The sequence below is a fragment of the Carassius gibelio genome, chromosome B13 (assembly GCF_023724105.1).
Source record: "Carassius gibelio isolate Cgi1373 ecotype wild population from Czech Republic chromosome B13, carGib1.2-hapl.c, whole genome shotgun sequence".
In the NCBI taxonomy this organism is placed as follows: Eukaryota; Metazoa; Chordata; class Actinopteri; order Cypriniformes; family Cyprinidae; genus Carassius; species Carassius gibelio.
Window position 1 is genome coordinate 20,830,122 of NC_068408.1, and position 26,093 is coordinate 20,856,214.

Genomic DNA, 26,093 nt, shown 5'->3' on the forward strand with positions numbered 1-26,093 from the left:
CATGATAATTATATTGAGGAAACGTTCTGTAGAAGAAAATGTGCACTTCCTCAAGTAACCACAGCCATGATGCAAGTCTAACATAATCTGATTTCACAGTATCACAGTAGCTATATTTTTTGAAATCTGGAAATTTTTCTGGCTCCTATAGCTGAATAGTATGTTTTCAAGACACAAAAATGTCATATTTCATAATGAATATACAAAGAAGTGTGTTCAAAGTGTATTAAATATTTACATTTACATATTACTAGTACAAATATATCACATAAAATACATTAACTTAACTGAAATGTGACTTAAGTTTAAAAATCAAATTACAAAACAATTCTAAGGTTTATCTGTAGATTCTGATATTCGTGGAATAACACGGGCCCCAACAGATAAGACGGGGACAGCAGTGGTGTTCCTTGCTGACTGGTGAGCCAAATAAACACCAAAAGTCACCTAAGAGCAAAGAGCAGAGGAGAAAAGAGAAGTTATATCATTTAGAATTCAAATATTGGAAATGTCATTTCTTCAAAGAAAGAGAACACGAATAAGGAGTTCTGTTTTTCAGACCTTTCCACTTCTGCATTCAGAAAGAGACCGAAGGGGCTCCTGGGTTCTAGTGGCTGATTTCTGATCAACTCCAATCATCTGACAGCGGCCACATCTCCCAATCACCTTAAACAAAAAAAACAAAACAATAAAAGACCTGAACATCAGGTTTAATTCTGGCTGATTATGATGTGACAGCTGTTTCCTCTGACCTGAAACTGTGTGTCTCCTACTGTCAAGTGAGACCAGTCGTCTTCTGCAAACGCCTCCTGTCCCGAAATGACCAGGTTTGCCCTGAAACGCTGAATGAGCTTCTCCATGTCATGCCATGTTCCCTCATTCTCACTATCCTGCCTTAAACATGCCAAATATGACAAAAACATTGCAAAATAAAGAAGTACTTTATGTAAGCAGATTTCTGAATTTAAACAAGACAAGAGTTATCTAATATGCATCTTATTGATAATCACATTTGGGTATCCTCAAATGTTTTACTACTAAATAAAAAGCACTTTCTTGAAGAAGAAGGTAGTGTTTTGTTCATTTGTTGCTGGCATGGCTATACCTGTTGGCAATGTGCTCTTGCAGAAGAGACACGCTGGCTTTGTTAATAAGCAGAAACTGAGCCTCATTCACCAGAGAGAGAGCAGTGGGACCGAAATTCTCTGCTGGACAGGAAGACATCATTAAGGTTAATTGCTTCTCATTATAGGGCCATATAGAAACAAATGAAATAATTGACATACAATGCAAGAGCTGAGCTATATAATTAATGTGAATAGGACATCTATGATCATTTGGTCTCAACTAATATTAGTAATGTTTATTTTAACACTGCCTATACATAATACAGTGAAACTAATGCTAATATTCATTTAAAATGTTACATATAAACTACTACAATATAAAAACAACAACAACAACAACAGTATATAAAACAAACAATTAATCCAAATCCAAATGCTGTATTTGACCTTTTTCTGGTCCAAATTTCATATCACGCAGAAATTCAGGTCTCTGCCTTAAAAGACGACAAGGTTTTCCCAGAACCTCAGAAAGCCAGGCTGAAACTTCCTCTCCACAATCCACCGTCTGTACCCTACACCAAAGACAGATTCTTATATAGCCATAACGATATTCATATTAAGCCACAAAACCATTGAAGATAAGGTTCAACGCATGAAAGTGTTTATAAATGTTAAGCTCACCAAATGTATTGGATATTGCAATGATATACACTGGACGAAGTTATAAATGCAACACTTTTATTTTTGCCCCCATTTTCCTATGTACACAAAAGGCCTATTTCTCTCAAATATTGTTCACAAATCCATCTAAATCTGTTTTAGTGAGCACTTCTCCTTTGCCGAGATAATCCAACCACATCACAGGTGTGGCATATCAAGATGCTGACAGCTTGATTATTGCACAATAAAAGGCCACTGTAATATGTACATTTTTACTGTATTGGGGGGTCCGGGGGGGTCCAAAAACCAGTCAGTATCTGTTGTGACCACCATGTGTTGCACGCAGGTCCTGGGCTGGTGTGGTTACATGTGGTCTGCGGTTGTGAGGCCTGTTGGATGTACTGCCAAATTCTCTGAAACACCTTTGGAGACAGCTTATTGTAGAGAAATGAACGTTCAGTTCACAGCAACAGCTCTGGTGGACATTCCTGCAGTCAGCATGCCAATCGCACGCTCCCTTAAAACTTGCCACACCTGTGGCATTGTGCTGTGTGATAAAACTGCAAATTTTAGAGTGGCCTTTCATTGTGGCCAGCCTAAGGCACACCTGTGCAATAATCATGCTTTCTAATCAGCATCTTGATATGCCACACCTGTGAGGTGGATGGATTATCTCAGCAAAGGAGAAGTGCTCACGAACACAGATTTAGACAGATTTGTGAACAATATTGGAGAGAAATAGGCCTCTTGTGTACATAGAAAAAGTCTTAAATATGAGTCCAGCTCATGAAAAATGGGGGCAAAAACAAAAGTGTTGCGTTTACAATTTTGTTCAGTGTGTATATATATATATATATATTATTTTTTTGCTGGGCTTGTGTTTTATCTTCATACCTGTCACCACAAACTTTGCTCTGGGATGTTCTTAGATCTGAATTCATTAGACTGGTCTCCAAGGGTACAGTGACTGGCTCCATGCCTGAGACAGGAGAGAATACATTATTTTAGCTTATCATTGAATAGATTAGAATACATTACTAAAGAATAAATATAATAAAAAATCTTAACTTTAACCACATAATGACAGACATGAACAAAAACGAAATACAAAGCTCAGTTTTTTGCGCATTACTCTTGTAAAATAATAATGTGGTTGTGTCTTTTTCCACATAAAAAAGGTGCATGGTTTCATCTTATATAATCACTGTACTACTTAACAAGGCTTAAGGCTTTTCTACTAAAACTGTTGCCTATTAAAAAGAGTATTTTATTTACATAAATCACCGTATCTCAAGAGATGTCTGCAGTCGCTGCTTTTAAAAAACTGTAGTGATGTGCATCGATGTGCTCTGACCTGAGACTTGCAGCTGCAGTGTGTTAGAAGCCAGACAGATGATAGGATGGATGAGACACAGCTTTGGCTCTCTTTTCTGGCTCAGACAAACTCCATTCTCATTCACAACCATCCACAAACGGTCATACAACAAACCCTGGGGTCCCAGTGGCCACTCTGTCACCTGTTAGGCCAATAACAAAAGCAGAGCACTTGTCATGAAAACTGATATCATCAACCTGCTTTCATTGTCAACACAGAAGGATAACAAAACAGCTTTCTCTACCTCAACTGATGCGCATGATTTGACAGGATAGATGAAGAGATTGGTTAGTGTATGGCAACTGCCATTGTTCTTTTCTTGTTTTGAGACAGTGTCTTCAGATGGTGCTATTCTCCCAGGTGAAGGGGTGATAGTTTGCCCATCCTGATGCCCTAGTTGGCCATTTGGTATTGATGCTAGGTCATAAGATGCTGCTGACTCCATCGGTTCAGCTGACTTGAGCTTGGTTAGTCTCTTTTGGTCCAAAATGAGAGGTTTGTCCACAAAACAGTTCACAACAAACCGAAGAAAGTTCTGACAGTCCTCAAAGCTAGACGAGTATCCAAAAGAGACACGGATGGATCCTGTGGGACGTCCCTCAATCAGATCAATGTTGTCTCCACAGATGTGACCGGCCTTGAAAGGAACCATTTATTAACAATTATTTCAAAAATCCTGTTATTGCTTTCTTTCAATTTCTATCTATCTATCTATCTATCTATCTATCTATCTATCTATCTATCTATCTATCTATCTATCTATCTATCTATCTATGCTTCCATCCATCCATCTCTCTATCCGTCTGTCTGTCTGTTTCTATCTATCTATCTATCTATCCGTCCCTCCGTCTGTCTCTATCTATCTATCTATCTATCTATCTATCTATCTATCTATCTATCTATCCGTCCCTCCGTCTGTCTCTATCTATCTATCTATCTATCTATCTATCTATCTATCTATCTATCTATCTATGCTTCCATCCATCCATCCATCCATCTATCTATCCGTCTGTCTGTTTCTATCTATCTATCTATCTATCTATCTATCTATCTATCTATCTATCTATCTATCTATCTATCTATCCTTCCCTCCGTCTGTCTCTATCTATCTATCTATCTATCTATCTATCTATCTATCTATCTATCTATCTATCTATCTATCTATCTATCTATCTATCCTTCCCTCCGTCTGTCTGTCTGTCTGTATGTTTCTATCTATCTATCTATCTATCTATCTATCCTTCCCTCCGTCTGTCTCTATCTATCTATCTATCTGTCCGTCCATCCGTCCGTATGTCCGTCCGTCCGTCTCTATCTATCTATCTATCTATCTATCTATCCTTCCCTCCGTCTGTCTCTATCTATCTATCTATCCGTCCCTCCGTCTGTCTATCTATCTATCTATCTGTCTGTCCGTCCGTCCGTATCTATCTATCTATCTATCTATCCTTCCCTCCGTCTGTCTGTCTATCTATCTATCTATCTATCTATCTATCTATCTATCTATCCTTCCCTCCGTCTGTCTCTATCTATCTATCTATCCGTCCCTCCGTCTATCTATCTATCTATCTATCTATCTGTCCGTCCGTCCGTCCGTCTCTATCTATCTATCTATCTATCTATCTATCTATCTATCTATCTATCTATCTATCTATCTCTATCTGTCTATCTGTCCGTCCCTCCGTCTGTCTGTCTATCTATCCATCCGTCTATCTATCTATCTATCTATCTATCTATCTATCTATCTATCTATCTATCTATCTATCTATCTATCTATCCTTCCCTCCGTCTGTCTCTATCTATCTATCTATCTATCCGTCCCTCCGTCTGTCTGTCTGTCTATCTATCTATCCGTCCGTCCGTCTCTATCTATCTATCTATCTATCTATCTATCTATCTACCTATCTATCTATCTATCCGTCCGTCTCTATCTATCTATCTATCTATCTATCTATCTATCTATCTATCTATCTATCTATCTATCTATCTATCTATCCATCTATCCATCTATCCATCTGTCTTTCTAGCAAACATCAAGGTTAGTATTGGTGAGAATCCACTTACATGCAGATTACTCTTCAGGTTTTGGTTGCTGATGGCCAGATAATGCTGGCAGGCCCCTGTGTTGCAGAAACAGCCTGTGCGAATATGAATATTGAACAGACTGGCCATTTTGTCCACCTGTCAAAAACAAACAAATAGCAATAACACAGACATAAAGTAATGAACATTTTCAACTTCTTCTTAAATTTTAGACTCTCAATTTGGACCTATTTTGTGTCTGCAATATTAATTTATAACGGTTTAAAATGTCAATTCCTGACTGACCTGAGAATACCCTACTGTTCGTCCACGACAGTCCAGCAGGTTAAAGTTGAGGATCGCACCCTGTTCAGCAATATTCTGAAAGTCATTATCACAGTAGATCTGTGCCACAGGTTTTCCATTGCAATGACACAGACACGAGAGGACACTGAAGGTGTAGCGAGCTAATCCAAACGTGTGAAGCTGAATGTTCAGCATACTGCCTGAAAACCAAAAACATCCACTTTCAATGCAAGTCATGACAATGTGAATAATAACCATGTTCAAGACGTAAACCAAAAACCTCTCAACCTGTAAGTTTTTGGAGTGTTTCAAAGCCATGATGGAGAGAAATGATGTCAAGGAAGGAGATTGTGCCATCTTCAAACCTGATAAAGTTGTGGAAAAAGCAATTATGCGTTAAACAATTTATGACAGGTAGCCTCAACTATGTCAACAATTAAAGTCGGATTCTTCCTGTAACATCCTACCTGCTGACTACATTTGGCTTCGGTACAAAATAGTTCTCTGTCACAAGATACGCCGCTGCTGTACCTCCTCCAAAGTAAGTTTTTCTCAAGACCTCAGCAGCCTCATTCCTCACCAGCAAGGCTCCGAGTCCAGTCGGGAAGCCGAACATTTTGTAGAAAGATACTGGCACAAAATCAGCGGGATATTGGCTTAGATCCAGAGGTGAGCAGCTTACAAAGCAGGCAGCGTCCAGGAGAACAAACCATCGACCGCGGTGCTCGCATGCTGGATAGAGCTGCTGAGATTGAATTCCCTTCACATAGCTCAGAGGATACTTTCTGCCTGAGAAGTTGCTCTGGGCAGGATAACAGAAAAGATGAGGTGCAGCGCACTCCTCTCCATTTGTCTGGGTGGGGGGTTTTCTCGCTCTTCTCTCCACTTCGTGAGGCAGAACAGAAACGGTGCCAACTCCCTGGAGTGCGGTCACACCGCGGATGCCCACCACAGAGGTGTGGTTGTCAGTGAGGTAGCAGAACTGACTTCCTGGCCCCTCATCTGATTCAGCCTTCCAGGGGAAAGTGTCAGCCACTAATTTCAGTGCTGCAGTACATCCTGATGTGAAAATCACTGAGTACTCTTCAGGACATGTATTAAAATGTTCCAGTATCCTGCAGCGGTTCAAAACAAAGAGCTAGCTTATCATATGAACTACATCTTATAACATACCTGTATCTTATCATCAGATCTTGAACAACATTTTAGTATACAACTTATAACACTGCTTAAAATATTACTAATGCTAAATTCTCAATTCAGGCTTTCTCTGTAAGTGTTTAAAATCATTTTGTTCCCTCTGTTTATGTTTTGATTCTCTCTTGCAATGTTGTTTTAGTATTATTTTATTACTACTACACGATTTATTCATATTTTAAATAGATTTTATTTTTGTATATTCCGTTTCATTCAAATTTTAGTTTATATTTTTATTGCCATTTTTGTTTATATATATTTAGTATGCTTTTATAAAAAAAAATTTTTTGCTGTAATTTCTTAATTTTAGTAGACTATTTTAAGTTATTTAGTTCTAACTTAATTAGTTAAAAAATTTTGGTAAAGTTTTAAAGTTGACTATTTTTATTGTTTTTTTTTTATTATCAAAAACTATTTTAGATTTAATTTGTCTGTGAGAGAGTGTTTCCTATTTCTATTATAAATGTATATAACTGTATAATTTGAATACATATTTCTATGCTATGACTCATTTAAAATGGTGGATGGTGTGTGTGTGTGTGTATATATATATATATATATATATATATATATATAAAATTTTAATTGTATCCTATATAATTGTAACAAATATTTCTATGCTATGACTCACTGAAGGTTCAGATGGTGTAAAGGTGCTTACCTGTATCGGACACTTTCCACAGTGTCGTGTGTCAGTCTACTGCTGGGATTATGACTGTGAGGATTCCCTGACAAAGGAAAGTTTGTTATGATCTAAAGCAAATTATGATATTGATATCATGATATCATCTGGTGCATTCAACAACGCATATGAAGTAACTCACCATAAACATTCCTAGATATATCATCATAAAATCCTTTAATCTGAGATTCAGGAAATAGCGTTGTCCCTGCATGATCAAGGTATGTAACGCCTTAAAAAGAGAAAGAGGAACCCATCAGTGTCTACCGCTCTATCTGTAATTCAGACTGAGATCAACAGAGGGCGCTGCATTCATTCCAACCCAAGGACAATCTCTAAAGCGAAAGTAAACATTGCAGCATTACAGGCCCACAGTCTCAACCGCTGGAAAAGTTAGAAGTTTAGAAAAGTTAGAAGTTTTTTTTTGTCTGACACAAAATCGGTTATTTATTAAACAAACAAATATTCGTATGATGTTAAAGCGTGAAAGTAAGCAAATATTGACAAGTTACTGAACATGAACGAGTCTGAGGACCTCCTTTTACCTTTAATCCGTTGAAATTCCCGATCGATCAGTTCTCGTTGATCAACGCCGTAACCATAATAGTGCCAGAAACCCTTAAAACTCTCAAAAGTGCATAAGTCCCGAAAGTCCTGTAAACACTGTGTCTCCATATCTGTAGAAACAGACAGACACAAGCGCTCCCTCTTTCGCGAATTTATGTAACGCTAACCATGTCCGATTGATAGAACCGAGACTAAAGTCCAACAGCAGTGTGACTGTTGATCTATCTGCAGGACAAATATAGTAGAGTTTCAAGAACCTCATGATGTTTCTGAAGCATGTCTGGTGGACTCACGTGCAGAGCGAAGTTAGCAACCTTAACAAAAGTATAAATACTGATCAACTACCATAATTTTGAAGTGGATTAATTCGTATACTTTACTGATTGTTCTTAAAAAAAATGCTGAAGAAAAGAAGCAAAACAGTTTTCAGTATTGTAAAATAAAAATAAATGTTTCTTGAGCTTCTGACGGATCACGTGACACTGATGACGTTGTAATGATGCTGAAAATTCAGCTTTACGTCACAGGAATAAATTACATTTTGCAACTGATTAAAAAAAGATAATTTTAATAATAGGTAATAATATTGCTATTTTTTTTTACAGAATATTGATTTATTGATTTATTTTAACATTGTACTGACCCCCAAGCTTTTGAATGGTAGTGTACTGTGTATGTATTTTATTTTAATTACAATTCAGTGCTAGTATCATGAAATATCTACAGTTACCTTAGAAATCTGAACATGGCAATCAAAGGTATTCAAAGATATTAACAACCACACACATGAAATTCGTTTTTTATTTATAAAAAATACCACAGTGTCATGATATCTTTCCAATCATGATAAATCATACTAACTTTTGTATCATATTTTTGTGTTGCTTCTTGAGGTTTACCTCACACCGCTATCTACGACTGGTACAGAAATATGTACAAAAATAAAATTCAGGTCCCAATAGTTTTGATAGAATCAGAATGAGACCTGTGGGACCTACGTTATATTGGAGAGTGTCTGCAACTATGAACAGACACTGAGAAAAATATATTACTTAGACACAAGGGCATATCACAGGGTTTTATAGTAGAAAAACAGTCACACTCAATTCACTTTATGTTGTATTAAAACAACAGATATATTAGCAGTTGGGGATTTACATATAGATGAATAAAACTACTGAAGAAGTAATAATCACTTTGACTGTCAGTGTTAGGTTTTAGAATTTTGTAGTATTTATGTATTTTTATTAATATTTTAAAGTAGCTTTTTTGTACATTTAAGTAGTTTTAGTGTGCTTTTATTTTATTATTAATAAATATTTTTTTTATTTAAGTAGTACTCATTACTTATACTTTTAGTTGTCATGGCGGAATTTCTGATTTTGTTTTGTTTTTCATCTAGTATTTATATTTTCATTCATTTTTATTTTATTTCAATATCATAAAAAACAACTTTGTGATATATATATATATATATATATATAGTTAACAATAATAACCCGTTTGTCATTTAACAGAGTCACAGAGCTTGGTTTTACACTATTTATCAACACATATGCAGGGAGGGAAGGGAGATCCACAGAGACATTGTTCATTTCCATCCCAGACAGCAGGCAGTGATTAAATATGCCACTTCTGCTCCACTAATTCATTCACTTTGAAATTCTGCTGCCGAGCAGAGCACATCTTTTTCTGTTAAAGGGCCACATTGTTTTCACAGGACTTTGGCCTCATTAGCAGTAGATGCTCAGTGTGGGGGAGGGGAAACCGGCCAAAGAGACATTGTGTCTTTCTGTCCATAATGATGTGACACAGTCAATTTGGAGATGCTTATGTTGATTGGGGGAGCTGGTAAAACATTTGGCATTTTCGTTGTTTTCTTATGTGTCCTTCAGAATGACATTATCCATGCATATGCCTGATCTAGGTCTTCACTGGCAAAATGGACAATGTATTCCAAGAGTCAAGTCTCACAGACAATTTTGTCTTACTTTTCTGTGAATATTTTGCCAGATGAAGTCTGCTCTCCATCTTGAAGCTTCACCAAAGTATGGAAAACCTGTTGCCTTCTGTTTTCCTTGGGATTCCCTAATGCATCCGTTCCCAGGCTGAAAGCACAGTGGTGTCGACTACGCGAGTATTAAGAACTGAGAGAGCCTCCGGGCTCACGTAGCCTGGGCTAAAGGCTTATCAGAGGCTAAGCCAGAGGGGGGGAAAACAGTAAAGCTAGTCTCAGTCGACCAGAGGTACGGGCACAAGGCCATCTGTCCATTCTCTGAATACATCTGACAACAAAGGAGGGCAACTCCGCACTCAGGGAATCATACACACTCCGAAGCCTCAAACGTTAACTCAACCTGGATTGACAAGGCAAGAAGAGTTGGAGAAGAAAGTAAGTCTCAAGCTCCATCACTTCTAAGGTCAGTTTGCTAACTTCAACCCCAAAGCTGCTCGTCACGCTCAGGGACTTCCAGAGGACAGGAACAAATAAGCGTATTAATGCTTTTCTGGCAGCAACAAGGCTTTTGTTTCATCTTTGACTAAAGGAAAACTGTATCTTTATATCTTTTATATACATTATGAGACTGTATATACACCATATGACACTTTATAGCCTTGTTTATACATTAACATAATTATAATAATGCAGTATAACAGAATATAGCTAAATACATATAATTTATAAATTAATGTTAATTGTAAATGTTAATGTAAATACATATATATCTAATGTAATAACAAATCTAATTTATAAATATTCTAGTTCTGATACTACATAGACTAATATTTGTTTAAGTTGTTTATACATTTTCATGTAATTATAATAATGTAATATAACTAAATCTAAACAAATCTAATTTATGAAGGTATATATATGTTGTATATTTATATACATATCTATCTATATATCTATCTATCTATAAAAGCAATTAATAGAAATAAATGTCATGTTTCAAATATATTGCTCCAGGTTTGGGCAGCAATATTGCATGTTATTATTGAATGGACCTATTCAAAGACAGACGTTCTGTGATACAGTATATATTTAAAAGTTTCGTTTGATTAGTTAATTGCTGTGTATTGAAACCACAATATTGTACAGTGTATAACGACAACAAAGGCTTGGCCATTAGGATTAGGTATTTAAAACAGACTGATCATTTCTGAAGTCTAATCTGACCCACCGTTTACTCCGCACGACAACATTTCAATGGTTGCCGCATAAATTATTCCTGATTCATAAACACATTTGACATTTGAGAAACAGCGTGTGTGATATCTATATTCCAGCTTATTAGTGCTATGCTATATGATGGCAGAATGCTTTCAGATGCCTGTTGACAAGCTTTGGAAGGACAGAAATGGGTCAAATGGGTTTTAGCATTAGCCAAACAAATCCGGGCCTATAGGATTAGACAGGATGGCAGGAGTGTGTTTGATGCATTTTACCTGATGAAACAGCACTGAACTAATAGCCACACAAAAGAACAGGCTTTTTAGCCGTTTGTTATTGAACTCTGCCATCGTATCTCATATTAAAAATGCTGAATCTATAACTCATCTTGTAACTTCCACATTACGAGTCTTGTTCACGATTATAATTGAATTCTCTGTCTTTAACCAATAACCCTTTTACTGGCTTCGATATTAAACAGGAGCGGAAAAAACGAATTATAAATATATAACATTTGTTTCTCCTTTGGTCTATTCAGCGGTTCCCGTCTCTTTAGCAAGTTCCTCTGCTGCTGGAGTGTCATGGAAAAAGGGACCACATTTCATTTAACAGCTTATGTAAGTCTGAAAACATTTCAAAAGCAGTCGTTTTCAAAGAGGCCTAACAAATGAAAGCACTGGGACTCAATTAGAATAGATGTGCTCATGTTCTCGCTTAAATAAAGAAAATGCACTCATCTATTGCTCCTAGCTGCAGGGCCTCATTAGAGGAATACGGGGAACGGATAAGGCATTATTAAAGGGAAATTTAAGACAATCTCCTTACACTTCCTCTGATCTGACGCTGCATAATTTTTTTAGTTTCGCCCATGAATGTGCTCTGTGAGATTAGAATCGATTCAGCTCGGTTTTTAAGCGCTCGTCATTGCGGAGATGTGAGGAATGTGGGTACAGACGACTCTCTGATAAATTAATGGGCCTTGTTAGACATGGTCACACAAACATCACTTGATCCAAAGGGCTAGAAAGACACAAGTGGCTCTTTTTGAGTCTTATCAAACACGGTCACACCATTTCTATTCAAGAAGAGTCGTTAGAGGGGTTAGGACCCCGCTCACCCGCTCGGAAGGAAATAACGCCCAACTTAATGTTAGAGGACAGTAACAGGTTCCCACTTCTAAACAAAATGAGAGAATGACCGAATAGACATTTATGGCTGAAAAAATTAATTGCAATGAATTATGTGTTGTCAAGACTGAAATGTTTGCTCACAGAAATTCATCTCATATCTCTCCTGACTGAACTGGTAAATGTGTCTGTTTGTGTGCTCAGAGACAGTCTGTTTGAAGCATCTAGACCCAAGAGAAGAATGAATATGAATGAGAAGGAGGGAGGAGTATGTGAGGGGGGGCTAAATGTCACCCTCACCATCCGCCTACTAATGCATGGCAAGGTAAGACACAGCTCGGATCCTCACAGAGCTGTGCTTGTTTTGTTTTTGGCACTGTTTTGCAAGCGCAGCCAGTCAAGCACCGAAACAGTACTTGAGAAAGATGTATGAGTGTATAGATGATCATTTTAGATTCTAGATTGATTTTAAAATGTTTAATTTTAGATAACACAATCAGAAATAGCACTGAAAGCATACAGTGATGCAGTGATGATATTTCTTCATCATCTTTTCTTATGACAAGGTACCTGTAGTAGTCTGGGTCTGAAATGATGGGTGTGATAAAAGGCTGCATTTATGCAATCGAAAATATATAAAATATATTTAAAAAAAAAAAAATATATATATATATATATATATATATATATGAATATGTCAAACGATTAATCACACCCACACCCACACACAGTATATATTTTGAAAATATTTGTATGCATTTACATGTATATATTTAAATGCATATAATTTACATTATATAAAATATATTTAATATATAAACATAACATATTTCATAAATATATACATGTATGTGTGTGTATGTTTACATATACATAATAAATATATACACACGTATATCATGTAAACAAACAATTTATATATATATATATATATATATATATATATATATATATATATATATATATATATATATATATATATATATATATATTTTTTTTTTTTTTTTTTTTTTTTTTTGCTATAAGATTAATCGTGATTAATCGTTTGGCAGCACTAGATACAATACCATTGTTCTGGAAATAAAATAAAATAATTAGTTGATCAAATGTGACAATGAAGACATTTATAATGTTGCAACAGATTTCTATTTAAAATGTTCATATGAGCTTTCTACTCATCAAATAATCCTGAAGAAATGTATTAATTCCCTGTGTTTTCAACATTGATCGTAATGAGAAATGTAGTGTTATCAGCTACACTTCTTGACAATTTATGCTGTCAATACTATTTCTGATTGTCATCTAAAATAAAGCACTCATAATCTCCAGTTTACCATGCAGTCATTTAAGATTGACTGAGATTTTGCCTGTTTTGTGTGTTTCTAGGAAGTTGGAAGTATCATTGGGAAGGTAAACAGTTCAGTATTATCCTGATAATTGAATTATTGAATTAAGCTTTGGGTCTTTATTCTCTGGTGTTCCTAAGCACTTCTTATTGGGTTCAAATATGGCTTACAATCTTATTGTAATATACACATTCTGATATAATTATTTTACTGAAATAATTTTTCTTTTGGTTTCTTTTAGAAAGGAGAGACTGTCAAAAAAATGAGAGAGGAAGTAAGTGCTACATTGATCTTCATCATCTTCATCTAATAGGACTAATTATTGCATATATTATCATTGCATATATAATCATTTAAATGTATTTATAAATATCAAAACCTCATTTTATATTTCACATAGTACAGTTTTTAACATTTTTTTCTTGTTAACTATGGACTGTTACTTTAATATTACATGCAGAGCATGTTATTAATGCTGACTAGCTGTATAAAGATTTAAAGAACTCATCTGGGTGGCCACATGTATATCAAAAAATTAGACCGCAGAAAACCATCTGGAATCATTTTCAGTTTGAGCAAAATCATCCTATTATCCTCACGATCAGTTAAATGGTATTTCACTGCCAGAGGGTGCAAATGTCAGCCTAGAGGCGAGACTGATCAATTAAACGTAATGCAGCACAAAAACTCAGCTTTCAGCCCGGATTAATATATCTGACGGTTCCAGTCCAGAGCGCATTGTCACCATTACCGGACACTCTGAGGTCATCTTCAAAGCCTTCGCCATGATCGCAGAGAAATTTGAGGAGGTGGGTAGTACACTGTAAAAATATTAATGTGGATTTACACAGGGGATTTACTATTTGCCATACTCTCACATTGTACAGCAGAAGTTGTACAATTTATTTCAGTTACATTATTACTGAAATTCACAGTGAATAGGAGCAGGAAAAGACTGATCACAGTTCAGCCACAAGAATCTGTGTCTGCATTACAGTGATCTTTTATATTTAGATATTAACTGTGATAGTATGGCATCCACAGTAATATGCCTGCATTGAATTATGTGGTTGCATTTTTTTATTATTATTTAGCTACTTTTTCATATGAATTATGTTTATTTTTATGATTATAATTAATAATGAATGGGTTTTATTTGCCCCAGAGATAAATAATGGACAACAACCACTTACCTCACCACAACAGAATTGCTAACCCCTCCTTCCTTAATTGTTCATTAAATTATAATATTTCAATAACTTACAATGTTAATATGTACAGTGAAGTCTGAGTAATGAGTCAATCACTTGCTTTATTTTATCCATGTTGCACAGTGAAACCAATTGTGTTCCATAACAGCATTAGACTGGCTTTTAATGAAATGAATTAAAAGTAAATTAGGTCCCAGACTAATTTTTGATATAACACAGCATTACCTTAAAAAAATAATAATAAAAAACCTGTCAACTTGCATTCCTACAAGATGTTTCTCCCTTATAAACTTGTTTTTATGAAAAAAATGACACTGACTTGACATGAGCTGAATTGCGCTTCTTTCCGATGCATATGCATCTCTTTCAGGACATCCTGGCATCTATGATAAACAGCACCGTGACGAGCAGGCCTCCTGTGACCCTGCGCCTCGTCTTCCCTGCCAGTCAGTGCGGTTCACTCATTGGCAAAGGAGGCTCGAAGATCAAAGAGATCAGAGAGGTAGATATTCTATGTAGAAGTTTAATTGTTGGCAAATACGCAGGGTTTGTAATGCAGGTCACAGCGGCTCCCAGATGATGCACAGAATGATCCGTTAAACAATTAGTTTCCGTTGTCTCAGCGGCAGGCAGAAACACTTAACATCAGCATGATTGATTGTCCTCATCAAGACAGAACTTTTTATTCCTGAGCACAGGGGCCCGCTCGACCCAGGCTTCCGCTAAATCCACACGTTATGAGACGGCTGCACCCCTGAGCTGTAATTTCCTAAACTCCTGAACTCGCTCACTTGTCCTTGAACTTATCTATTCATGGCTTTCGTTGATGCAAAACAAAGCAATTCATCTCAAAAGCAGAACCATTCGTTGTCATTTAGCTGTTGAAATTGACATGAGGACAGAGACTTTTGCTTGAAGGCTTTGTTTTTTTATTCGGCTGGTGGATCACATTGAATAAATATAGCTGTCCTCGCCGCTGAGGGCTGTGAGGGGTGAACTGGCTGCTTTTATTCCCAGTTGCTATGAATGTCTAGGACAGGACTGCCCACCAAGCCTTAAATAGACTAATATTTATATACAGTATCCAAATAGCTTGACCTAAATAACTGGCCAGACGATAACAATGTCAGTTCTAGACATGAGAATAGCTGAAATACCAAAAGGGACTGTATGGCACACTTTTTCTAGTCACTTGGAAAATAAATCAGAATTTGTAATCTTACTATCTCCTCAGTGCTCAGATGGGAAACTTTTCAAACTTTATGAAAAATGTTAATTGATAATTAGTGGTCGTATTTGCAGTTGATATGCGTGATATAGACACTGGCATGTAAAATTACACTCACCTACCAATAAATGATTCATTCACTTCCAGAATTAGATTTTTTTTTCTTTTCTTTTTTATAATTTACTCACCCCCGTGTCATCCAAGATGTTCATGTCTTTCTTTCTTAATTGGAAAATAAATGAAATCGTTTGAATAAAACATTCCAGGATTTTTCTCCATATAATGGACTCTTAGATTCTTATTCCCTGTGTAGAGCCCTTTAAAGCTGCACTGAAACTGCAGTTTAGACCTTCAACCCACTGGCCGCCATTGAAATCCACTATATGGAAAAAATTCCTAAAATGTTTTATTTTCTTAATTTCTTTTCAAATTAAGAAAGAAAGACATCTTGGATGACATTGGGGGTGAGCAAATGATCAGAGAACTTTTATTCTGGAAGTGAACTAATCCTTTAATGTACATAATAAAAAGCGATCATTAAAGAAACTATTGCACAGCTCTCTGGAACAAGTGAATGTGATTGGTCAATATGGCAATACTGTAAAAACTCCCTTTTGGAACCCTTCATTTTAAGAGTGAAGGTAATAATTCTATTTAAAATCAATAATTCATGAATGCACATTCATTTAACTGCCTAGTGTAGCTGTGTAAGAAGCAGTATAATGTACCATCATTCGCTCATTATTGCAAAATAATCCTAGGCAGACAGGGTCACCAGGAATGCGGATGTGGAGTAACCTTCTATTTTAAATGTCACTATTGAAAGAAATATAAATGATGTAATTAGTGGCTTTTCTAATCATCCTGTCCAGTGTGTGTTGACTAAAAGCATTGCTGTATATGACAGAGCACAGGTGCCCAGGTCCAGGTGGCAGGAGACCTACTGCCCGACTCGACTGAGAGAGCCGTGACCATCTCAGGCACACCTCACGCCATTACACAATGCGTGAAACACATCTGCACCGTCATGCTGGAGGTTCGTGAGCATGCATGTGAGAGTGCGTATGCTTTATAATTAAAAAATCGTATGACTATGCACGATTTCCCTTGTGCTTAGATGTTATTTCAAGTGGGGAATATTTTTTCAGGTCTTTTTCACCTTCACACTTCATTTGCATTCACTTTCAGCGCATGGACTACATGTTAAATGTTCCTGTTTGCTTCATTAGTTCCCAGCATCCAACCTTGGATGCCTTTGTTTTGCAGGATTTTCCCTGGCCCGCATTAACTTTGGGCTTTGAACAGTAAAATCCAGTGAGGCTTAACAGAGTTCTAGACACATACTGCCTAAACGCCTTCGCTTTTGTCCTGACTGTGCTTGTCTCCTTGATTTAGTCTCCACCTAAAGGAGCCACCATTCCATACCGTCCCAAACCCACGACCGGTGCCAGCCACTCAGTGTTGGCGCAACCTCATGCTGCGTCGGTGAGTTCTCCATCCATCCCTTAATGTAGAAACCATACAATCGAAACAGCCCTTCATGAGCATTAACAATTCCATAGTTCCCCTCAGTCCCAGTGGGACGCTCTAAGTGTGGACATTTACGCTAATGATTAGCCTGAGATCAGCTGGAATGAATCTCACCCCCAGATCCAATCAGTAACTCAGTCACCAATTGGGCCATTGGACCATGCCAAGTGCTCTTAAACATGCAGATCAGACTCGCTTTGAATCACTAATTTAGATCTGTAGGTGTTTTGAATTGGAAAGCTTGTAACTAATCATAAATACAGCTATATATAGCTGGATTAAACAATTCATTCATTAGTATTCCATTCTACCCTGTTGTTCTGATCTTATGAAATACATTCGGTAAGGGCATGTTATCAAAGCTTTGACACTTTCATTTTATATCTCCTCTTGGTATGTTGTCCAAAGGGCTTCTGTTGCTCATTGAGTGATCATGACATTTAGTTTGACTAAGGTGAGAAATGCAAAGGCTAGTTGTCCGTATAATGCAAAAATAATGTCAGCTACAGGCTCTCTGGAGGATTAAAATGCTAAGAAGTACAGGAGTTAAGTTCTGTTTTTATTATTATTATTATTATTATTTTCCATGTTTGATGATAGCATGGGATGTTCATGTGATGCCCTCACATGGTTACATTAAGAACAGTGTGACATATTCCAGTCATAATTCCACCTGGCAGTGTAATTATTACAACATGTTATTAACAAATTAATCTCAGACTTTGACTTGTGGTGTAAAGTCTGGTCGACTTTTCAGCTTATTCTGGCTGAGAGCCACCTGCCTTAACATGAGCAAAGTGGCCAACCGCTGTTTGTTTGGTATTACGTGTTCTTTAGGGGGTGAATTTTGTATGAAATTACTCACAAAACTAAAAAAAAAACACTATTTTGAAATACGGGACAGACATTTCCCTAAACAGAAGAAAGTGGATGTGCAAATTATCGATTACTTCACACAGCAAATTAGTTACGCTTGTGGATAACTACATACTACTTAGTATTGCTAACAAGATTTAAAGCCACTAACTTGGAAAATGCTCAAACGTGTTTATATTATCAACTTGTTTTAAACACTATTTAATCTGATAAAATCCTGCTAACCCCAAATGTTGCAATTTGCATTGCATTTGAGCCAACTGATTTGACCTTGCGAATTTAATAAAAGCTTTCTAGGTTTTTATAAAATATGCATGGGCATGCCATGATATCTAATGACCAAGCTGCAAATAAGTGCCTGTTATTTGTTCTAACCTAAGCATGTTTTCTGTTCCATAGGCATTTGCTATTCCAGGACAGTTTGCCATTCCACCCCAAGATGTGAGTGTTAGTCATACTGGCTGATCAGTATCATTCACAGCACACTTCACAACATCACTGCAGTACCCCAGCCACATCCCACCCTTTACACAATCACAATTCTCCCACTGCATTCCTCACACGAACACTTAAGTGCCTATATCCCCGATATGGTCACTGCCTATGATCACTTCTTTAATATCTAGTATCACTAATACGTGTTAGTCCTTTGTTATTTCATATCCCTGGTTTGGACACAACTAAACAATATTAGTTAACAGAATCATTCAAACGTGAATGCTATAATTACAAAGGTTGCAAGGCAGCACTGTATTGACAGAACCCTAAACAGGGTTAGGTTTTTTCAACTCTTATGTAGAAAACTTCCGAATCACAGCCACATAGTCACATTGTGACATATACAGTAATGTTGAATTTGCAAGATTTAAAATCAGTGCGAGATATACAGTGAAACCGTAGGTATGAAAAACAAAGTCACAATTGTGATATATAAAGTAATTGAGATGTAACCATATTGTGATAGAGTTGCACTTGTGAGATTTAAAGGGACAGTTCACCCAAAAATGTAAATTCTGTCAGTTATTCCTCACCCTCATGTCGTTTCGAACCTGTAAGACCTTTGTTCAACTTTGGAACCCAAATTAAGATATTTTTGAAAAAATCCGAGAGCTTTCTTGTTTTTTTTTTACGTTTTTTTTTTGAGTGGGCGAGATCGGGGAAGGTCCTCAAGCCAGGATGCAAACTTGGGATGCCAGCAGCACAAAGGCACGATATGATGGCATGCTGCCCACAAGACTTCTGCTGACAACAAAGCAACTACCACATTCTGCACAATAAGTATTCTCGTAGCTTCAGAAAATTAAGATTGAACACTGATGTCATGGACTATTTTAGTTCCATTGCTGTCTCTGCAGGTTCAAAAAGCTCTCTGATTTCATCAAAAAATCATTTCATTTTTGTGTGAACTATCGCTTTAAAGTCTGGAATATATAAAGTAAAGTCGCACGTATAAAATATATGTATGATAGAATGATAGGTTCAGCATTAACATTATAAGCAAATGTGATGATGTAATCACTATGTTGCATACCGTATGGCGTTATTTCTTACAGAAATCTGCATTCTGAATTGCGACTGGTCTTGCATGTAACATGCACATGTACTGTACATGTAGCGCTTCCTCCGCACTGCAAAGGCGGTGTCACGTCTTCAGTTAATTCTCACAGACAGCTGGCAGACAACACAACGTGTGTCATGCCAACTGCAGATCTGGTGATTCATTTCACATACTAAGAACCAAAACACATCTCAAACTTAAATAACGATTCTTTCCTTGCCTCGCAAGCCCTCGAATTCCCTTAAGGAAATGCAAATCTAATTTTCTAGATTTCAGTCCAAAAGGGGACCTGATAACTAATCTAACTTTGAGACTTGATATGTGCTCAGTTCTGTCTGTAGATGTGAGTGACCTCTGTAATAACTCCATTTTGATTGGCTAGTTCTAACCTCCCTTCCTGCCCCCGCAGTTGAACAAGCTTCACCAGTTGGCTATGCAGCATATCCCCCTTACCTCCCTTGGGCAGAGCAACCCCACCTTCCCTGGTACGTACCCAGAGCTCCACAGGGAAGTCTGTCTCTCCCTCTCTGCCTGTCTTTCTCTCGATCTGTCTCTTTCCCTCTCCACTCTTTCGTCTGTCGTGTCTGACCACCTCCGTCTCATGCATTCACCACCGCATGTTCTACTTTTCCACTCTGAAGAGAATGATGGCCGACGGCTCCTTTGAACTGTCCAGAAATCTCCAAATGTGTCATGTCACCATAACAACAGCATCATGACGGCTACGTGATGCATATGTGTCACCCCCCAGTCTCTCCGTATATGTGAACTCGTCACAAAGGCTTTCACTCGTTTAACATTCTTCCCCCCTTATGTCCTCCTCAAAACCCCTGACCTGTTCAAACTGGCAGCATTATCCTATGCAAACCTGAAGCCCACTCTCACAGCAGCCCACATTTATCATGACAAACAAGAGTCCACACATTGCAAGTGCCAGCCCATAATTATTACCATGGAAATAGGGAGTTGAAGAGCGACAGCCTCTCCACAGACGTTTCCGATAATGTGCGCTATTTGGAAATGCTTTTATGGGTGTTTTTGAATCTCAGGCGGATATGAATTAAACAGGAATTCTTTCATGACTCACCCGCACAGCAGCCTTAATGCTTCCATACACTGGGTAATTTCAATGTGATATTTTTCTATTTTATTTGAGCACACTCAGTGGCAGTGTAGCGATGTCAAAAAGTTTATTTTTTTTCAGCTGATGAGTTGAGTATTGCTTACCTTCCCACTTCCCTGCATAGGTCTGGAGGCCTCTATTGCAACCAGTTCTCAAGAGCTGAGCGTACCTAATGATGTAAGTTATATTATATGTCGTAATCATACATTTAACTTAAATTTTAAGACACAATGTCTGTTGCAGTTAATGTTAAATTAAATGCTGTTATTGCTGTGTACACTGACCCCAAAAAGTAAGTCACACTTAAACTATATGAACGTCATTAGATCAAATAAAAGTTTAATTAAGAAAATTATTAATTAGGTAAGAATTACAAATTATGCTAGACCTTTTCTAAGCCATATTTTCAAGTGCATAATATTGTTTAAAAATATATGGTGTCAAAAAGATTTTTTTAATTGATTTTGTAAGCATCTTTTGATGTTCACCAAGGCTGCATTTACCATCTGGCTTGATATTTTGTATGTTTTGCAATTACATTCATACAATTTTAGGTTTATCTTAATTAATTTACTATTTTTTAATGATTTGCTGTCGTCACAATGTTACTCTGATCATGTATTAAAGTAATCTGTTATTCAGCACCCACTTGTAGAATCTATTTTGTAACCTTCAAGGCATGCCATACAGTAGAGAAGAACATCCTCCATGTCCTAGAGGTTCACTCTCAGCCTCCTTAGACTTTTAATGTCCAGATGTTGTTTGCCCCTCAGCCGTCTGTCTCTCTGTCTCTCAGCTCATAGGCTGCATCATTGGCAGACAGGGCAGTAAGATCAATGAGATTCGCCAGATGTCTGGTGCCCAGATCAAAATTGCCGAGGCCACAGACGGTTCGGCAATGCGCCACGTCACCATCACAGGCTCCCCAGCCAACATCAGCGTGGCTCGGTACCTCATCAGTGCGAGGTAAGACTTTTCCCTCTCACCAGTTAAAACATAGTTCAGCCAAGAATGTAATTCTGTCATCATTTACTCACCCTCATGTCATTCCAAACCCATATACTGTTTTTTTTATGGTGGAAATTAAAGGGAGAATTTTTGAACAATGTTCATGCAGCTCTTTTCTGTACAATTCCATACAGTTTGTAGTGATCATGTAGTGATAAATACAGCCTTAGTGAACATCATAAGATGCTTAAAAAATCAATAATCTTTTTGACACCATATTTTTTAAAACAATATTATGCACTTGAAAATATGGCTTAGAAAAGGTCTAGCATAAAAAAATCTTGTTATTTTAAACCTTTTCTCAAGAAAATCATTTTTGCAAGAATCCTGCAAAATAAATTATTAATCACAGCTTTCACAAATATTCAGAAGCAGTAAAATTGATAATAATAATAATTTTTAAAGAGAAGTAAATCAGAATATATAGATATATAGATGATTTCTAAAGGATCATGTGACACTGAAGACTGGATTAATGTTCTTGAAAATTCAGCTTTGCATCACAGGTATAAATTACATTTTAAAATATAAAACATATTAAGCTGTAATAGTATTTTACGGAATTACTGTTTTTACCGATTGTAGTAAAAAAAAAAAAATGCAACAGTTGTGTGCATTTTTCACTTCAAAATAATTACAAAATCTTACCAACCCCAAACTTTCAAATGGTAGTGTATATTCCAAGTCTTCTCTAGCCATATGACAGCTCTGTGTGAATAATAGATTGAAATCTTAGACATAATCCAATTAAAATCTTATAGTTTTCAAAACAAATATAGTGGCTTTTGATGATCATTATTTGTGGTGTTCTATATGACCAAATGCATTAATATATGTGACCCTGCATTAATATATGTGACCCTATATATATATATATATATATATATATATATATATATATATATATATATATATATATATATATATATATATATATATATATATATATATATATGTATAACCACAAACCAGCCAGAAGAGTAAATAATAATCTGAAAGCTGAATAAATAAGCTTTCCACTGATATATGGTTTGTAAGGACAATATTTGGCCGAGTTACAACTATTTGAAAATCTGGAATCTGAGGGTGCAAAAAAAGAAATCTAAATATTGAGAAAATCGCCTTTAACGATGTTGAAATGAAGTTCTTAGCAATGCATATGCATAATGCAATGTATTGTTAGCTGTTGCTACAAATATCCCTGTGTTACTTACAATGAAATTCAGTGTGTAGCAACTTAACATGAAACTTTCTAAATATCTTTCTTAAAATACATTGCAAGATGGGTAAGAGCAGCCAGAACATTCCACAACATTTCTCCTTTTGTGTTTTACAGAAGAAAGAAAGTCACGAGAGCAAGTAAACATGATGACAAATCTTTCATTTTTGGATGAACTATTCCTTTCCCACAATCTGTTTTACACAGTGGTGTAATACTTAGGAATTAGACAGCAGTCATCTCACTCATTTGGCACTCCTTAATTAAATCTCATCCAGGCATGTTAAACCCTTATTATTATTCCTTCTTGTAACACATAACATTCCCTAAATTGATTCTTATTTTCTCTATTTCTCTCCCCCTTCTTGTGTGCACTGTAACCCCTCTATTAATCCCACACTTGTCCACACCCCCTTGCTTGTTTGTGTGCATCTGAATGTGTGTTTGCAGTTTAGAAATGGCTAAACTGAGCATCCAGGCTGCATCGTCCTACTCTTCCAGCACACCTATCGACCTCAGCCTGGGATTCTCCCAGTCCACCCCCTCTGTCTCCACCTCCACGGCCTCTTCCATGGCCGTCCTGCCTGCTCCCTCCTCTGCTATTAACGTCCACTCCTCCCCGTCCATCCCTAGCACCCACTACGCATTTCCTGTTTCCAGCCTGCTTGGTATGAAAACCGTCCCCCTGCTGGCAATGCACACAGCCACCTCCGCAGGCCTCCAGGCCGGCCTCACCCCCTACACCACAAAGATCCCCACCTCGTCCAGCATCAAAAAATCTGAGCGGCAGAAGTTTGCCCCGTACTGAGCGGCCGTGGTCTTTAAACATCCGTAATGTTGTATTTGTTTACTATTCATTCATGAATATTAAGTAGATTGAACGTGTTTCGCCCCACCCCATATTTTTTTATGTTTCTGTGCAATATTTTACAAACAAGGAATAGTGAGAGCATGACAAGATTAATCGCTTCTTATATTGTCTTCCATTTTGTGTGGCGTTTCATTCGGAAGTGTTTGAGATATCCATCTCGCACCATATAATTTATCTGACACGGCACCGTTTTTTTTTCTTTTTTAGAAAAGCCAAAGCCAGCAAGAACTTGATTTATTGGCACTATGCAGCTCACAGTGTTTTGTGTGTGTGTGTGTGTGTGTGTGTATATATATCTTGGAGTGATCTTTAATGTGCTGATTAGAATGGCTCTCATCATTGTTATTGTATCCAAAGTCATTTAAAAGAAAGTGTCATGCTCTGCCTCTCATACTGATGTTGTTATTCAGACTTTGTTAACTTTATTAGTATAACATTATATCAGAACTTTTTTTTCTGCAAATACACTTTTTTTAATTAATACTGCAGAGACACAAGCCAGATGCTAGTCAGAGGGGGTCCTTGCCCTGCAATAAGGGGGCCTGTTAGGTCCTTAATAATATGATGAGGGACCCTCATACTAAAATATATTTAATAGTCTATATTATCATGTATTAAAACCCATTTATAAAAAATTATGGTTAATTTGAAAAAGTATAACATTAGATTATAGAACATTAGTTTTTTAAAATTAAATAATTGCCTTTTATAGTGGCCCTGTATTAAAAGCAAAAATTTACTGTGTATTAGGATCACAGTGAATTGTTCTTTTTTTCTACCAACTATATTATTACTGTTAGATGTATAAACCTGAAAAACTTTATAATTTAAATTTATGTGTATGGTTATTTTCACAAATATTTATTTAGCATTGTAAGTTAACATTTTCAACTTATCAGAATGACTTCTGTAGGACACAAATGACTGGAGTAGTGATGTTGAAAACTGCAAATCATATAAATAAATTGTGTTTTAAAATGTTTTTACATTGTAAGAATATTTCACAATATTACAGTTTATACTGTATTTTTGATCAAATAAATGCAGCCTTTGCAAGCATAAAAAGACTTACAAGAAAAAAAGTATACTTTTGATTGGTAGTGTATGTTTTAAATATTTTTTATTTTTTTCTCTCAATTTCCGTGGACCACTAGCACTTGCTTGCAGTCTGTGGGGGTCCCAGGACACCAGCTTGAAAATAGAGCCTACACTATGTGTTGATGTAAAACAATATCCAATAAAATGTTATGATTTTGTTCACTCAGCTATAAGATAACTGATGACACTATGAAACTGTGACACAGCAGACCCATGCTCCTCATGCCCAGCAGGGCTAATTATCAGAAGTAACTGTTTTTAACAATAATTTGATCTGTTCTTCTGTATTTGATTGTGTGTTTTCATCCTAGGCTGTCCTCAGTGATAGCAAGTATGAGGCCACTGTAGTGCAACATTTACAGCTCTTATCATTAATCTGTGATTGGATTACCTTAAAGCTATAGTGGACTCTAATGGACTCAAGAAATCCTGGCTACATGATGAAAATTGTTTTCTAACTTGAAACCATGTATTAAACAGATGCGCTGTAACTGTAGTTTTTGAAATGTGTCAACCATTCAGTGTAAGAAATGTATTTGTTTTTGTTTTTAGATTGCTTTTTTAAAATTCTGCATACGACAAATCAATGTAATTTTGACATTAAATGTAGAATTTAAAAGTGGTTCTTTAATTAAACAACAGTTTCATTTTATTTCCAAAGATGATGTCCGGATACTGACATACTGGCATTTATGAACCTTTAATAAAATTAAACATTTACTATTTCATTGCATTTCAGTGCCTGACCTGTTGTGATTGAAGTTAAAAGGTAAAAGGAGGGTTTTCATGGTGCTCCATATGCATGCCTGCTGCTTTGAGTCTTTCAATAATACATGCAGTGCTTAAA

General features: G+C 36.6%; 2 protein-coding genes across 9 annotated transcripts; one reads left to right on the forward strand and one right to left on the reverse strand.

The window, feature by feature from the left end:
* Positions 1-211: 211 nt before the first annotated feature.
* mocos (molybdenum cofactor sulfurase) lies at positions 212-8,363 on the reverse strand. Of its 2 annotated transcripts, none has more exons than XM_052572241.1 (15): positions 7,855-8,363; positions 7,452-7,541; positions 7,289-7,355; positions 5,898-6,545; positions 5,719-5,795; positions 5,431-5,630; positions 5,167-5,283; positions 3,347-3,739; positions 3,082-3,244; positions 2,622-2,706; positions 1,515-1,639; positions 1,106-1,205; positions 753-894; positions 562-666; positions 212-447 (listed from the first exon to the last, which is right to left on the reverse strand). In XM_052572241.1, exons 1-15 carry the CDS (start codon positions 7,982-7,984, stop codon positions 331-333), a joined length of 2,559 nt encoding a protein of 852 aa, XP_052428201.1. In that variant the 5' UTR covers positions 7,985-8,363; the 3' UTR covers positions 212-330. The 2 variants fall into 2 exon arrangements, with proteins under 2 accessions (XP_052428201.1, XP_052428200.1); XM_052572240.1 differs by having other exon boundaries at positions 1,106-1,208.
* Positions 8,364-9,730: 1,367 nt separating this feature from the next.
* On the forward strand, positions 9,731-25,979 carry LOC127970777 (poly(rC)-binding protein 3). Of its 7 annotated transcripts, none has more exons than XM_052573500.1 (14): positions 9,731-10,268; positions 11,590-11,668; positions 12,383-12,503; positions 13,565-13,588; positions 13,766-13,798; positions 14,217-14,333; positions 15,106-15,237; positions 16,871-16,999; positions 17,359-17,448; positions 18,769-18,810; positions 20,337-20,412; positions 21,175-21,227; positions 21,847-22,016; positions 23,395-23,711. In XM_052573500.1, exons 3-14 carry the CDS (start codon positions 12,420-12,422, stop codon positions 23,450-23,452), a joined length of 1,008 nt encoding a protein of 335 aa, XP_052429460.1. In that variant the 5' UTR covers positions 9,731-10,268; positions 11,590-11,668; positions 12,383-12,419; the 3' UTR covers positions 23,453-23,711. The 7 variants fall into 7 exon arrangements, 6 of the variants coding, with proteins under 6 accessions (XP_052429460.1, XP_052429461.1, XP_052429463.1 ...); XM_052573498.1 differs by lacking the exon at positions 23,395-23,711 and adding an exon at positions 23,728-25,979 and having other exon boundaries at positions 9,734-10,268; XR_008156678.1 differs by lacking the exon at positions 23,395-23,711 and having other exon boundaries at positions 20,337-21,047; positions 21,847-21,928.
* The last annotated feature ends 114 nt before the right edge of the window (positions 25,980-26,093 follow it).